Genomic DNA, 14846 nt, shown 5'->3' with positions numbered 1-14846 from the left:
AAAGGATAGGGAAAAGGGGAATTGCTATCTTAAACAGAATCGTTAGGGAAGATTCTGATAACGTGAAGTTTGAGCAGAGACCTACAGTAAATGCAGGAGCAAGAGACAGGACTGGTATGAAGAGCTTCCTCCTTTTGTCTGCTTGTGAGTTCAGTCTGGAAAAGGGGCCAGGGTGGCTTGTAGGTGTTTATGGAAAGGATGGGCTCAGTCAGAAGACTTGAGCTTTATTTGATTCATTGACAAATCATTTCACTTCTGAGCCTAAATTTCCTTCCCTGTCGATTGGAATAATAATCTTTGCCCAGTTTCTCACACGCAGCTGCGGTGAGGATAAGATGAAATGGCCCACATGAAAGCCCCTTGAAAATAACACACGTGAGGAAGCAAGCCCAGTTTATCAGCTTTTCAACTGAAAGGAAAGTAGGAAAATAACGAGAATTCCTACTTCAGGTGGGCCGGTTACCCTAAATATCTTTTGAAAAGCTGTCTTCGGCTGAAAAGAGATAGACTAAAAGAAATAAGCATACGTTTCATAATAGGCCTCTGCAGAAGATCCCTGCCTAACTTCTACAGAGAATTGAACTGCGTGTTTGAGCTATACGCTGGCAATCCCATCTTCATCACCACGCCCCTCATCCGAACTCCATTTCCCAACATGCCCCGGGGCCCCTGTAAATCGGCATTGTGACACGAGTTCCACAGCTTTCTGGGAATTGTAGTTTATTCGTCCCCCAGCTGAGGAAAGCTCTAGAGCTGTGGACTACCACTCCCGTGAGGTAGTGCGTAATTCCATCCCGTTCGCGGCGTCTTCGAACGCGCCGCGGCAGCCATGTTGGACGTGGCCAGCACAGGGGCCGGCACCAAGGGATTATCGAAGCAGGTGTCGCGATGTTGGGGTCCCTGGTGATGAAGAGAACAGCTCTGGCGCCGCGGCTCCTCCTCCAGCTGCTTAGGTCTCCATCGCTCCAGAGCCACCGAGGTCCGTCCGGCCGGAGTGTGACCACCGGGGGCTGCGGAGAGCCGCAGTGGCAGAGGACGGCCATTGGGGGGCGTCATGGAACATCGCTGGCCTTGGTCACTCGAAGAGGGGCAGCCACCGGGGGGCGCCAGGGAGGACGTACCGAGACCCGGCACCTAGCATCCTCAACATGGGGACGCCTTCCTAGCCCTGAAGAAACACTCCCCGGACAGAACTGCTGGAATGAGCGCCCCAACAGAGTCGGACTGGGCATGTGGGCCCTGGCCACGGCGCTGGTGGTTCACTGTTACAGCAAGAACCCGTCCAACAAGGGTGATTATCGGGACAGCCTGGGTTCGAGGAAGGGAGAGGCGGGAGGAATGGCCCTGACTGTCTTTGGAGTGTGGGAGTTGCTTATAGATTTGGAACAGCAGCGTCTCAGTCCTGGAGGGACCCAGAACATCATTGGAGGGTTCAGTGCGTAATACTACAGCCTCCCATCTTTGGGCATCGCTTTGTCCAGCTGTCCAACGGGACCATTATACTAAACATCTTAAATTAAAGTATGGTCCTTTAACGCTCTAATATTCTTTCTGGTCCAATTCCTTTTTAAGAGGCCTCCAGGAGACTTGCAGTGTATTTTGAGAGCCTACGAAAGGAAAAAGGTGGCCTACGAAAGGAAAAAGACTTGGTTTCAATGCTGGTTTTGCCACTGCTCACCCTGGCTCCTCTTTGGTTTCAGTTTTCTCATTTATACAGTGAAGGATGATTTCTCTGTACTCTCACAGTGCCGTTATTTTTACTTTCTTGGAATTCAGCAGCCTGGGTCTGCTCATCAGACTCGGGTTTTGCTGTGCCTGGCCTCAGGCATGAGTTGATCTTGCCATGTGAGGCAGTTAGCAGTAGAAGGAAGAATAGGAGGTTGTCTCTGTAGAAACCCTAAGCAACCATGGAGGCTGACTGACCCAGGTTGGCATCTCACCTGGATGCGTGGAGCTAAGCAGGGACTGGGAGAGCAGAGAGCCAGACTTCTGGCCTACATGAGTCCAACCACTCAGGCTCTCAGTTGTTTCTCAAGGGGGAAAACTGAGGCATGGTGTTCATAGATTCCATACATCCTCAGCTTTGTGACTTTGGAGCAGGTGTGAAGGAAGAGCCTTGGACTGGGAGTAAGGACAACTGGGACCTTGTTTTGGTTCTACCTCTAACTCCCATCATGACTTTGGATTATTGCTCCTCCACACTGGCCCTGAAGATATTGAAATAGAGCTCTAAGGGCTCTTCTAGCTTAGGCATGCTATGATTCTATAACTTTAAGCATTTTTGAGTACCCTCTGTGTGCCTAGTTTTGGGCTAGGTGTGGAACTACTACCTCAGCACAAAGTTTGCTTAGAAGATAGTGCAGGAAGTTAGGCCTGTAGGTCTGGTGAGTGGTCTGACGATGTGTAGTTGGGGGATCAGAGGACCAACAGGATCAGGAAAACTTTCCTGGAAGATTGGAGACACCTGGAGGATGGGGAATTTGAACTTGCTTTCTGAAGGTTGAGGCAAGAGATGAAAAAGTCTTAACTGTGACTTCCATGAGAGCCGGGAATGCATCTTATCTTTTTTTCAGGTTGATAACAGCTCCTTTCTTTAATACCTGCACATTGTCCACCATAATGTTGGAACTTAGTAGGTACTCAGTAAGTGTGTGTTGAGTTGGATTGTATTCCATGCAAAAGCTTCAGGGAATGAAGATATGGGAGTCACTTGGTATTGCAGGAGCTAGTAAAGTGGCCAGCCTGGTTGGAGAACAGGGGATCTTTGTGATGAAGTGAGAGCCAATGGAGGGGGGGCTGGATGTCTGGCAGGATGGTTTGGAATTTCTCCTGGAGGGGTAGAAGAGCTGTGAGCTCAGAAAATGTCCTGAGGCCAGTATATTTAGAAGTATTAGGGGGAGGTGTCCTGAGGGTGTGTCCAAGGTTGTGCCTTTTAGAGGTTCTTGGGGGCACTGGACTGGACGCTGTGGCATGTGAACCCCAGCAAGAAGACCAGAGTCTATTTACTAAAATAGATAATGACCAAAACCATGACCATTTCCAACGCTTCTGACTTGCTGGCTACCCTCTTCCTTGATTTGAACCTGTAAAATCAGGCCCTTGGTGCTGTGTGATAGAAACTGTGGTTTAGAAACCAGGAGGCCCAGGTTCTAATCTCAGCTCATTTTTTTCTTCCTCTGTGACCTTGCAGAAGCCACTTTTGGCAGAGTGAGAGAAGAGTGGATATAGCCATTTCTGAGGAAGGCTTGTTTCCTTCCTGTCTGGGGGCTGCCTGGATATGTGCTTAGGGAAGATAACCAGGAAAGACCTGGCCCTGTTGTCTAGGCTTGGAGGTTTGTGGAGGCATTACTGCCTGAACCACAGAACTGGCTTGCATATGCTTGATGAGGTAGTTATCTTATCCCTATTGTACAGATAAGGAAACTGAGGCCCAGGAGGTTAGATGAGCTGGCCAGGTGGTACAGCAAGTAAGTGGCAGAGCTGGAATGGGAGCCTAGATCTGTCTATCTCCAGATCTGCTTTCTGCCCTGCTCCAGTGCTGACCCCTGTTTTACTGGGTGAGTCTCTTGGCTGGACCAAGAACTCCCTAAGGCAGCACTGGGTGCAGGTCCATCCAGTGCTCAGCGTTGGAGCTCAGAACCAGACTGGGCACAGAGAACTCCCTGGCACCTAGTATTAACTATTTGAAAAAATTGTGCTTCTGTTGTCTGTTTTTTGGGGTTTTTTTTTTTTTTGTCAGACAGTTTTTCTTTGTGGCCACAAGGTGGTGCCAGCATTGTGCTATGTAATTCCTAAGAATCTGAAATGAACCCTGTGCTTTGGGTCTCCCTTTGCTGGGCTTGGCATCAGGGAGACTGCAGATTTTCCAACCATCGTTTCATTTCCTCAGCATCCTTGTGGGGCTTGGTGGGGCAAGGATTATTGCCTCTACTTTACAGTCAGGGAAGCTGGGATTGAGAGGGGAAGGGTGAGTAGGGAGCAGATTGCTGGAGCCAGGTCTCCTGACTCCTGGTCGAGGCTCTCTCTACTCTCAGAAGGGCCCACACCCCTCCCAGCCTGTCCCTTCCATTCTGTCCCTACCTCTGGGCTCATGCCCTGTAACATCAAGATTCAAAACTAGGCTGAGAAACGAGTTGGGAGAGAAAGTGTGGAAAGGCAGGGGAATGGCTAATCACGTTAGTCATGTTAAAACATACAGAGTTTTTCAGCAGACAGGCACTCAGCCTTGCAGCAAGTCATTTTATGTTTGTCCACTCACCTTGGGCTGGGGTCTTCAGTTTGTGTCAGAAGCACCAAGAATCTAGAAGTGGTGATGATCACAGGGCAAAGAGGGTGAACGATTCCTTAGACCCACTGCTGAGCAGCTGGTGTGTTTCATAAATACCCTGGGAAAGGCCAAGGCAGAAATGCCTTTATACCATCATGAGTGAGTGTGTAGGTGAACCTCATGGATTTTTTCTTTTTGAGGACTCAGAAAAAGAGCTCAGAAAACTCTTGTTTTTTAAGGCAAACATTCCATAGATACTTTCTGAGTGTTTACTCTATGTTAGTGCTGGGACAGAAAAGTGGATGAGACAGACATCCCCTTCACCTCTTCTGTTTCATTTGTATTACCGAACAGCATTTCCATGTTGAATATTTTCCAAGATAGTCCAGCATTTATGTGTTTTTTCCTTTTCAGCAAAAATGATTCATTAAATGTCAAATCAAATGTGAGCTCACTTTAAAAAACAAACAAACAACAACAAAAAACCCATACAGAGCTTTATAGCTAATGCAGAGTGAAGGAGTTCACACACTGAGCAGTTATCATTGGCAGCACTTGGTGCCAGCACTTCCCTGGGGTCACCTGTGTGATGAGAGGAGTTAAGAATTTGGGATCTGTAATAGAAAGATGTGGAAGACAAGTTGTTAACATGTGGGCATGGGGTGGTTAGCCTTCTCCACCTATAGGCATACCTCTTTTTTTTTTTTGCACTCACTTTATTGTGGCTCACCGATGTTGCTTTTTTTTTTTTTTTAAACAAATTGAAGGCAAGACTCTCCACCAGCAGAAAGATTATAGCTCACTTTATTGCGACACTAGCTTTAGTGTGGTGGTATAGAACTGAACACGCAGTATTTCTGAGGTGTGCCTATATCTTGCCATCGTTTCCCTTGTAAAAGCCCATGTTTCTGAAGTGCTTCTACTTTCACTGTCTTACTGGGCCCTGTAAGCTGTCCTGAGAGGTAGTTTCTGGCCAGGGATCTGACCAGTGCCCCCTCTTTCTTCAGATGCAGCCCTGATGGAAGCTGCTCGCGCCAACAATGTCCAAGAAGTCAGCAGGTGAGTGTTGAACCCCGGTCCTTGCTCTGCCCCACAGGAGGTGCTGAGCGGAAGGTGCTTCCTCTGGTGATGACTGCCTTGGAGGAGGTCCTCACACTAAGCTGCGAACTGGACCCTGTAGTTACAGAGTCACTGGGCTCCTTTGGTGAGCCCTGTATTTCCCTTCTTTCTGACCTCAGACAGCTCTGGGTCCTTCCACTGTTTTGTTCTTCACAGGGCATGGTTTGGAGACCCTTCTGCATCCTGTGGTTTCCTCACTGAATCTTCTAATTTGTTCTTGTTTCTCTGTGGAACTGGCCATGTGTTATTGCTTGTTGCTTGAATGCGGTGCAAGTGGGCAGCTGTGGAGAAGCTTGGGGATTTGGGAGGGAGCTGGAAGAGACCTTTCTGCCAGCTTTTCTGGGGTTAGAAAGTCCTGGGGTGCCCATGCTGGACCCCTGCCCACAGGCTGATTGCATTCCTCCAGTCTCCCCGGCTTAACCAGGTCCCTTATGACCACTGCCTGGTTGGATTTGAGGTTTGTTCTCAGGCAGGAGCAGGACTTAACTCAGGACTCAGGGCAGAGCATGTGTCCATGATGGGGGCTCGATTGAGCCAGCATAGGACGTTAGTATGGGACTGTTAGTTAGGAGAAGAGGTTTTATTCTCAGTGAAACTAGTGGCTCCCATGGGGCGTAGTCTTGGCCTTTTTTGGCCCGTTGCATAGATCTAGATGGCCATAAGACACTCCCCCTCCCATGCTGCCAGGTCCACATTTCAGGTAGGAAGTCTGGTGTTTGGGGTAGTGAGCACTGCACCAGTCCCACATACCCCTGCTGCTCTTCCCCACTTCAGCTGCCTGAACATATGAGAAAGCATTGAAAGGCAGCTACAGCCCCCACCAAGACTTACTGCTTTGATTCTCTTTCATTTTATCTGCAGCATTATTATTGATTCTCAAGGGTGCTTTTGAGTATTAATGTTCAAGGCTTAGTTTTTAATAAACCACTTTTGGAAGTATGGGCTGGGAGTTGTTTCGTAGCCTAATAAATATGATAGAGCAATAGTTTAATAAACATGCGATGATGCATCTTAAAAACCAAGCACAGATGTCAGCTTGTTGTTATAAGAGCCATTCATAACTGCAGGCTGTGCGTGGCATCTTCATTCCCCTGCAACAGATGAGCCTCGCTTCCCTCTATTGCAGTGCAAGGGACTGAGGGGGTGAGGCTGGCTGGGCTTCCTCCTCAGGCCTTTGCTGACCCTGGAGTCACCTGTTGGTAACTGCCAGGGGCTGCCAGGCTGCTGCTTCTCTCTAGTAATCCAGTGTAGATAGTACATTTGGCAGAGCAGCTATGCTGTGACTCCACATTTCTTCCATCACTCAGTCGGGCTGAATTTACGCTATTCTGTTGAGCTTCCATATGTTATTTAGCTCTTTCAGATACACATTTTTCAAATTAGCAATGAAACCCCTGCCCAAAGGATAGAAAAAGTGATGGGATTTATGGGGTATGTGTACTCAGCACCATTCATACTTGTCTGTGTGGATAGGGTCTGTAGGGGCCTTTCATGTCCATCCCCAGTCTTTAGTCTGCTTTTCTCCTGCCTCTTGTCCCATCTCTCTTGGTTGTGATGACTCAGTCAGAATCTTTGCCATTTGTGTGGGGCATCAGAGGTGAGCAAGGCACAGACTCTGCCCTTCAGCATGGCAGTCTCTCCCGTGCTCTCCCCACTACCTGCCAGAAAGAAGCAGAGCAGAGAATAAGCTGAGCAAAGGCAGGGGACAGAAGATACTGGCTGGGTGCTGGGCCCACTTGTCATGTTGATGCTGCTGAGGTGGTGGGGAAAGAGGGAAGGTGATTTGAGAGGAGCTGGAATGTGCAAATTCTAGAATGCCCACAGTAAGGAATTTCAAATTCTTATGATCACTGGAAAGACACAGGAAATATTAGAGCAGGGAAATTGCCCAGTTAGAGTCATTCAGAAGGATGAAGGATGAACTGAATTGAGGAAAGGCTGAAAGCAAATTTGTTGAAAGGCTGTTTTAATAAGACAAGGTCAAGGAAGTGAAGGCCTAAGTTAGGACATTTTTCTCTCCTTATCCCAAACTTCCTGCATATGAATGAATGAGTGGGCCTTTGCCAGGCACTGGAGATGGAGGTGTGTGCCTTTGTTAGGCACTGGTCTGGGAGGGAATGAGGGTCATATAGGAAGGAATGTGCCAGCTTGTGGAAGGAGAGGAATCCTTTTCTAGAAGTAAAGTTGGAAGTCAGGTGAGTGAAACAGGGCTGAACGTCAGGACTGAGGCACTTAGTCCACAAACATGAAAACCAGCGAGGTTCACTTGCTGCTTTAATCAGGAGCAGATCAGGAATCCTCATAGAGTATGAGATGATCAAGCCAACAGCTCTGGATAGATGCCCTGATGTGTGGTACTACTGAGCTGCTTTATGTGGAGTGTGTAACCATGTGGTTTGCGCCTGCCTGGCTAGCAGGGCAGGGCTGGATCTGCCACTTGCCACACTCTGTTCTTTATATTAAGAAGGTTGTGGACCAGACTTCATCGTAAACCACTGGATTGTGTGCCTCCTCAGGCCAGGGACAAGGTCTAACTCCCCACATCTCTTTCCATATTCTCTAGCACAGCAGAACTTGGGGAAAGTTCTTTTTTACTGACTTTTCAGTAAAAAACAGGCAGCCTAGAGTCTTTATTTCCATATTTCCATTGGCTGTATCGGAGGGAGGCTTGGTTCCTTCCCTCTTCCCTTCCTCTCTTCCTTTTTCTTTGTGTGGCAGCTATTTTCTTCCTTCTCCCCAAGGGCACTTAAACCTTGTTACTGCATTAGGCTCTTTAGGAGTGAAATCAGTCCTGGATCCCCTTTCTCACCTGTCAGCAGTTTAAGCAGGGGCCCTGTTCCTGGGCTCAGCCCAAACCTGAGCCTGGCTTCTGGACTCAAGAATCATTCACCTGAAACCAGGGCACAGGGTAGACTGAAGGCACATCTGTTTAGGCTTGGCCCGAGCCATACGAGGATCTGTCAGGGCTGGGAGAAATGAGGGCTCCTGTTCTCCCTGTCCTGAAGGAGATCACGTTTCCTTCAGAACAAACTTGGGTGAAAGACAACACCCCTACCCATTTCCCTTCTTCTGTCAGGGAACTGGGCCTCTGCTAAGTGTCTAACTCAGTTGTTGGTCATGACGCCAGATGTTTTCTAATGAAGAAAGCCTGCTGATATAAAACCTGGACTTCAGACTGCCGGCCTGTTCTCTTCAGGATTCATTTGTTCATTTGACAACTGAACACCTGTCATGCTGGGTCATATGCTTGGCACAGGGGCACCTGACCAGGCATGATTCCTGACCTCGATGAAGGCGACCGGGGAAGCCTATAACAACACGTATGGTCAGTGCTGAGAGGCAAGAGCTCATAATATGCCCCTAATCAACCTGGGGTACCAGAGAAAGCATCCTAGAGGAAATGGCACGTAATTAGTCTTAAAATACCAGTATGACACAGCAAATAGAAGGAGAAGGCATTCCAACCAAAAAGGACAGCATAGTACCAAGGCAAGAAACAGCCTAGGGTGTGTGACGGGGAGGGGAAATCAGATACTGTTCAGTGTTGCTGGATCACATTCTGAGGCTAGGGGGGACTGGAAATAGGTAGGGACCTTGTCCTGTGGGGCATTGTCTATTTGTCCCATAGTTACTCATCTGTCTAGCCTGTCCTCTGTGCTTAGTCTGAACTGAATTTGTGTTGGTGGCAACACAATGAGGAAGGAGAAGCAGTCCTTGCCCTGGAGGAGCTCACTAACCCCCTTCCTAGGTACGGAGGGGGCATCTGAGTAAAAAATTGAAAACCAGCAATACCAGGCACACATCGCCTAACTTTTATGAGCCTAAATGACATTTGTTATTGTACTATAATGCGTAGAATTGTAGAGTGTTTATTATTAATAATAAAATTATTACTTCATTCAGTCAATATTTATGAGTGCTTATTAGCTAGGCATTAGGCTGAGTGCTGGAGATACAGTAGTGAATAAGATTCGTGCAGTTCCTGCCCTATTGGTACTTTGTCTAACTGGGAGCCAGATGACTATGCAATTATAATTATGTACTTCAAAATGAGTACAATTTGTGTTTTCAAAAAGTACTGGGACAACTGGATATCAATGCAAAAATAATACAGTTGGAGCCCTGTCTCACCCATACACAAAAGTTAACTCAAAATAGATCAGACCTAAATGTAAGACCTAGAAGTATAAAACTCTTAGGAGAAAACATAGGAGTAGATAAATTTGACTTTTTAAATTAAAAACTTTGTGTTCGAAGGACAACTTCAAAGAAAGTGAAGATTCTTCCATAGAATGGGAGAAGATATTTGCAAATCATATATCTGACAAGAGATTTATATCTAGAATATATAAAAAATTCTTATAACTCAACAATTTAAAAGTGGATGACGGATCTGATTAGACATTTCTCCAAAGAAAATATTCAGATAACCAATAAGCACATTAAAAGATGCGCAACATCATTAGTCATTAGGGAAATGCTAATCAGAACCACAATGAGATATCAGTTTATACCCATTTGGGATGGTTATAATCAGAAAGATAATAGGAAGTATGTGAGGATGTGGAGAAATTGGAACCCTCATATACTGTTGGTGGGGATGTGAAATGGTGTTGACTGCTTTAGAACTCAGTTGGCATTCCCTCAAAACGTTAAACATAGCATTTATGACCCAGCAAGTCTACTCCTAGGTAAACGAGGGCTGTCTAGAAAGTATCCAGGCATGTACTATGAAAAATAGAGACATTTATTGAAGGCATTGGACATAGAACTATAGTGCCTCAGTCCTCTTCAAAATAGGCTAGTTGGGACCTCACACAGTTCTCGCAGTTGCCATCAGTTAACCCATCATATTTTCCTGAATCTCATCGACAGTCTGAAATCTCTTTCCTTTCGAAAGTGATTTTATTTTTGGGAAAAGCTAGAAGTCTCAGGGTGTCATATCTGGGCTGAAGCAAGACTGAGTCACCTGGGTGATTCGCTGTTTCACCAGAAAATTCTGTATGAGACATGATGCATGAGCAGGCATGTTGTTATCATGAAGCTGCCAATCACTGGTTGCCCATAGCTGTGGCCTTCTGAGTCATCCAAATAGTTTCCACAGAGGAATATTCAAGCTTAATGCAAAATTTGATGCAGATTTGTTGCTGTGCTTGCTCAGTCTTTTTTTTTTTAAAATTATTTGTTTGTTTACTTTTTATTTTTTTAGAGAGGGGGAAAGGAGAAAGAGAGGGAGAGAAACATCTCTGTGTGGTTGCCTCTCACTTGCGCCCCCAACTGGGGACCTGCCATGCAACCTAGTAATGTGCCCTAGCTGGGAATCAAACCAGCGACAGTGGGCTCACAGGCCGACACTCAATCCACTGAGCCACAGCAGCCAGGGCCGCTCAGTCATTTTTTAATGCGACAGCTGCACTGTATACATGGTCCCTCAATGGCATCTACTGCCCCTACTGACTAGTACAGTGAAGTCATCATTTTTCATGCACGCACGTTCTAGTCCACTCTCCTTGGCTGCCAGGTTACATTGATGTTGTGCAAACCATTCTCGTTATATTAACAATGGTTGGACTTCTTCTGGACAGACCTCATATACCCCAGAGAAATGAAAACATGTACATTAATGTGGTTGTACGTGAATGTTCATAGCATTATTTTTTTTCTGCGTTATTCATGATAGTCCAAAGAGGGAAACAGCCCCAAGGTCCATTAACTGATGAATGGATAAATAAATAATATAATATAGCCATTTAGTGGAATATTATTCATCAGTACAAAGGAATGAAGTACTGATATATGCTACGATATGAATGAACCTTGAAAGCATTACGTTAAGTGAAAGAAACCAGGTGCAAAAGACTACATATTATATAATTTGATTTATTTAAAATATCCAGATAGACAAATCCATAGAGACAGAAAGTAGGTTAGTGATTGACAGGGCCTGGAGAGGTTGGGTTTGGGAGGGACCATATCACACTGGATCTGTAAGCCATGTTAATGATGTTTATTTTTACTAACAGCAGTGGGCAACCATTGAAGAATTTTAAGCCTATGCATGTGTGTGTGTGAGAGAAAGAGAAAAAGACAAAGAGATGGTAATATGATCTAGATGTGTAATTTTATTCATTTATTTTTAATTTTACTTTTCTGTTACAGTTTGCATTCAGTATTATTCTATATTAATTTCTGATGTACATCATAGTGGTTAGAGTCATATACTTTACAAAGTGCCCCTACCCTGATATTTTTAGTATCCACTTTGCATAATATATAGTTCATTACAATATTATTGACTATATTCCCTACACTGTACTTTAGATCCTGTGGCTGTTTCGTAACTACTAATTTGTATGTCTTAATCCCTTCACCTTTTTCACCCAGTCCCCCAAACCCCCTCCCCTTGACAACCGTCAGTTTGTTCTCTGTATCTATGAGTCCATTTCTGTTTTGTTTGTTTATATTGTTCTTTAGGTTCCATATGTAAGTGAAATTATATGATATTTGTCTTTATCTGACTTATTTTTTTTTAAGATTTTATTTACTTATTTTTAGAGAGAGAGGAAGGGAGGGAGAAAGGGTGAGAAACATCCATGTGAGAGAGGAACATCAGTCGGTTGCCTCACATACACACCCTGACCGGGGACCAAACCCACAACCCAGGCATATGCCCTTACTGGGAATCAAACCTGCAGCCTTTCATTTTGTGGAATGAGCACAAGGCTGTTTCTTCTTGATTCAGTTTTGGAAGATTGTTTCTAGTAATTTAGCCATTTCTTTCAGAAATGTCCAATTTGTTGGCATATAGTTCATGATTTTTTTAAAAAAATAATCATTTGTATTTCTGTGATGTGAATTGTTACTTCTCTTTCATTTCTGATTTTATTTATTTGGGTCCTCTCTTTTTCCTGATAACTCTAGTTAAAGATTTATCAAGATTGATTATCTTTTCACAGAACCAACTCTTGGTTTCATTAATCTTTTGTATTGATTTTTAGACACTATTTTTTTTTATTTCTGCTCCTTTAAAAATAATCCTTACCCAAGGATATGCTTATTGATTTTAGAGAGAGAGAAAGTGGGAGAGAGAGAGAAACATAGATGTGAGACAATGATGTGAGAGAGAAACATCAATTAGTTGCCTCCCATACGTTCACCTGGGATAGAACCTGCAACCTTAGTATGTACCCCAATTGGAAATCGAACCCACAGCCTTTTGGTGTATGGGTTGATGCCTCAACCAACTGAGCCACCTGGCCACGGCTATTTCCGCTCTTTATTACCTTTCTTCTACTTACTTTGGGCTTTGTTTATTTTTCTTTTTCTAGTTTCTTTAGGTATAAGTTAAATCATTTATTTGAGATTTTACTTGTTTCTCGAGGTAGGCCTGTAATGCTATGACTTTCCTTCTTAGGATTGTTTTGTTTTGTCCCATAGATTTCAGGTTGTTGTGTTTTCATTTTTCTTAAGGTATCTTTGGATTTCTTCCTTGATCTCATTGTTAATCCATTTATTATTTAGTAGCATGTTATTTAGCCTCCATGTGTTTATGAATTTAAAATTTTTTTTTCTTGTAACTAATTTCTAGTTTGATACCATTGTGGTTGGAAAGATGCTTGATAGGATTTCAATCTTAAATTTATTGAGATGTGTTTTGTGTCCTAACATGTGGTGTGTTCTAGAAAATGTTCCAGGTGCACTTGAAAAGAGAGTGTGTTCTGCTTTGAGGTGAAAATGCTCTATCTGCCTGGTTTAGTCTATCATTTAAGGCTGCTCTTTCCTTGTTGATTTTCTGTCTGGAAGTAGATCCGTAATTTTAAAAGGTCACTCTGGTTGCTCCATGGAGAAAAGATTGATGCAGAGCTATGGTAGATGCCGAAAGACTGCCTGAAAGTGACTGCAGTAGTCCAGAATGGAGCATATGATGGCAGGTGGTGACTTGGATTAAGATGTCAATAGCAGAGATGGAGGAAGTAAGCTAGACAGGGCTTAGTGATGGTTAGAACTCTGTCAGGGCCTGAACTCTGTCAGGGCCTGCTGCATAGTAGGTACTCAATAAATGAATGTTGACGCTTGAATAGAATTTGATGTGATTGATTAGGGAGGTGTTAAGAATGAATTTCCGTTTTCTGGCCTAATCAGCTGCCTAGATGCTGTTGCCATTCACTGAAATGAAGATGCTGGAGAAAGACTGGGTTAGGAGAAGAAGATTTGGAGTTCAGTTTTGAACATGCTGAATTCAATATGCCAGAAAGATATTCAAGTGGAGATGTCAACTAGGAAGCTGAATGTATGGTTTTTTTTTACTTTTCCCACTATACATACCATGCTGCCTGTCAAAATCTCCATCAGTTTAGAGATTGGTTTGATGACTTAAGAAACTAAAGGGCTTCATACCAACTCAAACTTGTTTACTAGATGCCTTTGGAAAAGTCTGATTTGGTTTGTAGTTCAGGAAGGAAAAAAGGGTTGGGTTTTGTTGAGGGCTAAACACATTTATCTTAGGTTTGTATTGATGGGTTTGTTTTGGTTCTTGTCCCCAGATACCCCAGCTTGGCTCTTGAGATACTTGCTGTCCATGTGCCAGGATTAAGGTGTCCAGAATGTGCTTAGCTACAGCAGAGGTAAATGTTCTGCACATTGATCAAGGGATTTTATCTAATTAACAAAAACCCTGGCTAGTAAATACATTGGCTGTCTCAGGGCCTCAGAGAGAGGCTGTCTATTTATTGATTGTTGTATCATTTTGGCTGAATGGGAAGATAGCATCAGAGCAACCAAAACATCCAGCTCTCTTAGCCAGTAAACATGTAAATATCCTTGTTCCTTGCAATAGATTGAAACAAAAGTTTTGTCCTAAACCCAGCCATTTTAACCTTTTTCATCTTGTAGCACACATAAACTAATTACTAAAATTCTGTGGCACACCAAAAATATATTTTTTGCCAATCTTAAAAAAAAAAAAGTATAATTTTGATTCATTCACACCAGATGGCTACTGTTGTGTTGTTGGCTGTTACTTATTTATTTATATTTTTAATTGGACAGTCTAAGGGAAAAGAGATCAGTGCCCCTGACTAAATAATCAGGTATTGCATGTTTTAAAAATTCTTGCAGCACACTGGCTGAAAATTGCTGCCCTAGACCAAAGGTCAAGGCCTACTAGCATCACTCTTGTCATTTGACCCTTACAGTGAGTTCTCTAAGGTCATCAAATCATTTTTCTGAATGCTAGGGTGTAACCCACACAGGCTTTTTGAATGCTGCGGTGCTAGAAGGCAGCATAATGTTACAGAAATAATACAACATTTTTAGAATTAGAAGGGTTCCACTTCTGACAGTTACTAACTAGCTCTGTGACCCTTAATAAGTTATAGAAACTCCCTTTCTGAGTCTTCGTTTCCAAATCTTATTAACAGGTTCCCACTGAGAACTTTGAAATACAGTTCCTAGTGTTAAA

The 14846-nt window shown here is 44.0% G+C and overlaps 1 protein-coding gene across 2 annotated transcripts in view; it reads left to right on the top strand.

Annotated features, from left to right (window-relative positions):
• Nucleotides 1-814: 814 nt before the first annotated feature.
• CLPB (ClpB family mitochondrial disaggregase) overlaps nucleotides 815-14846 on the top strand; it is a 144947-nt gene continuing 130915 nt past the window's right edge. For both annotated transcript variants that reach the window (XM_090265076.1, XM_090265069.1), the window contains exons 1-2: nucleotides 815-1291; nucleotides 5275-5326. In XM_090265076.1, coding sequence (XP_090121202.1) covers nucleotides 889-1291; nucleotides 5275-5326 — 455 coding nt within the window. In that variant the 5' untranslated portion in view covers nucleotides 815-888. The remainder of the gene's footprint in view (nucleotides 1292-5274; nucleotides 5327-14846) is intronic.

The sequence above is a fragment of the Furipterus horrens genome, unplaced genomic scaffold, assembly GCF_987537825.1.
Source record: "Furipterus horrens unplaced genomic scaffold, mFurHor1.1.pri manual_scaffold_2, whole genome shotgun sequence".
NCBI classification, from domain to species: Eukaryota; Metazoa; Chordata; class Mammalia; order Chiroptera; family Furipteridae; genus Furipterus; species Furipterus horrens.
This window is presented reverse-complemented; position numbering and strand designations above follow the sequence as displayed.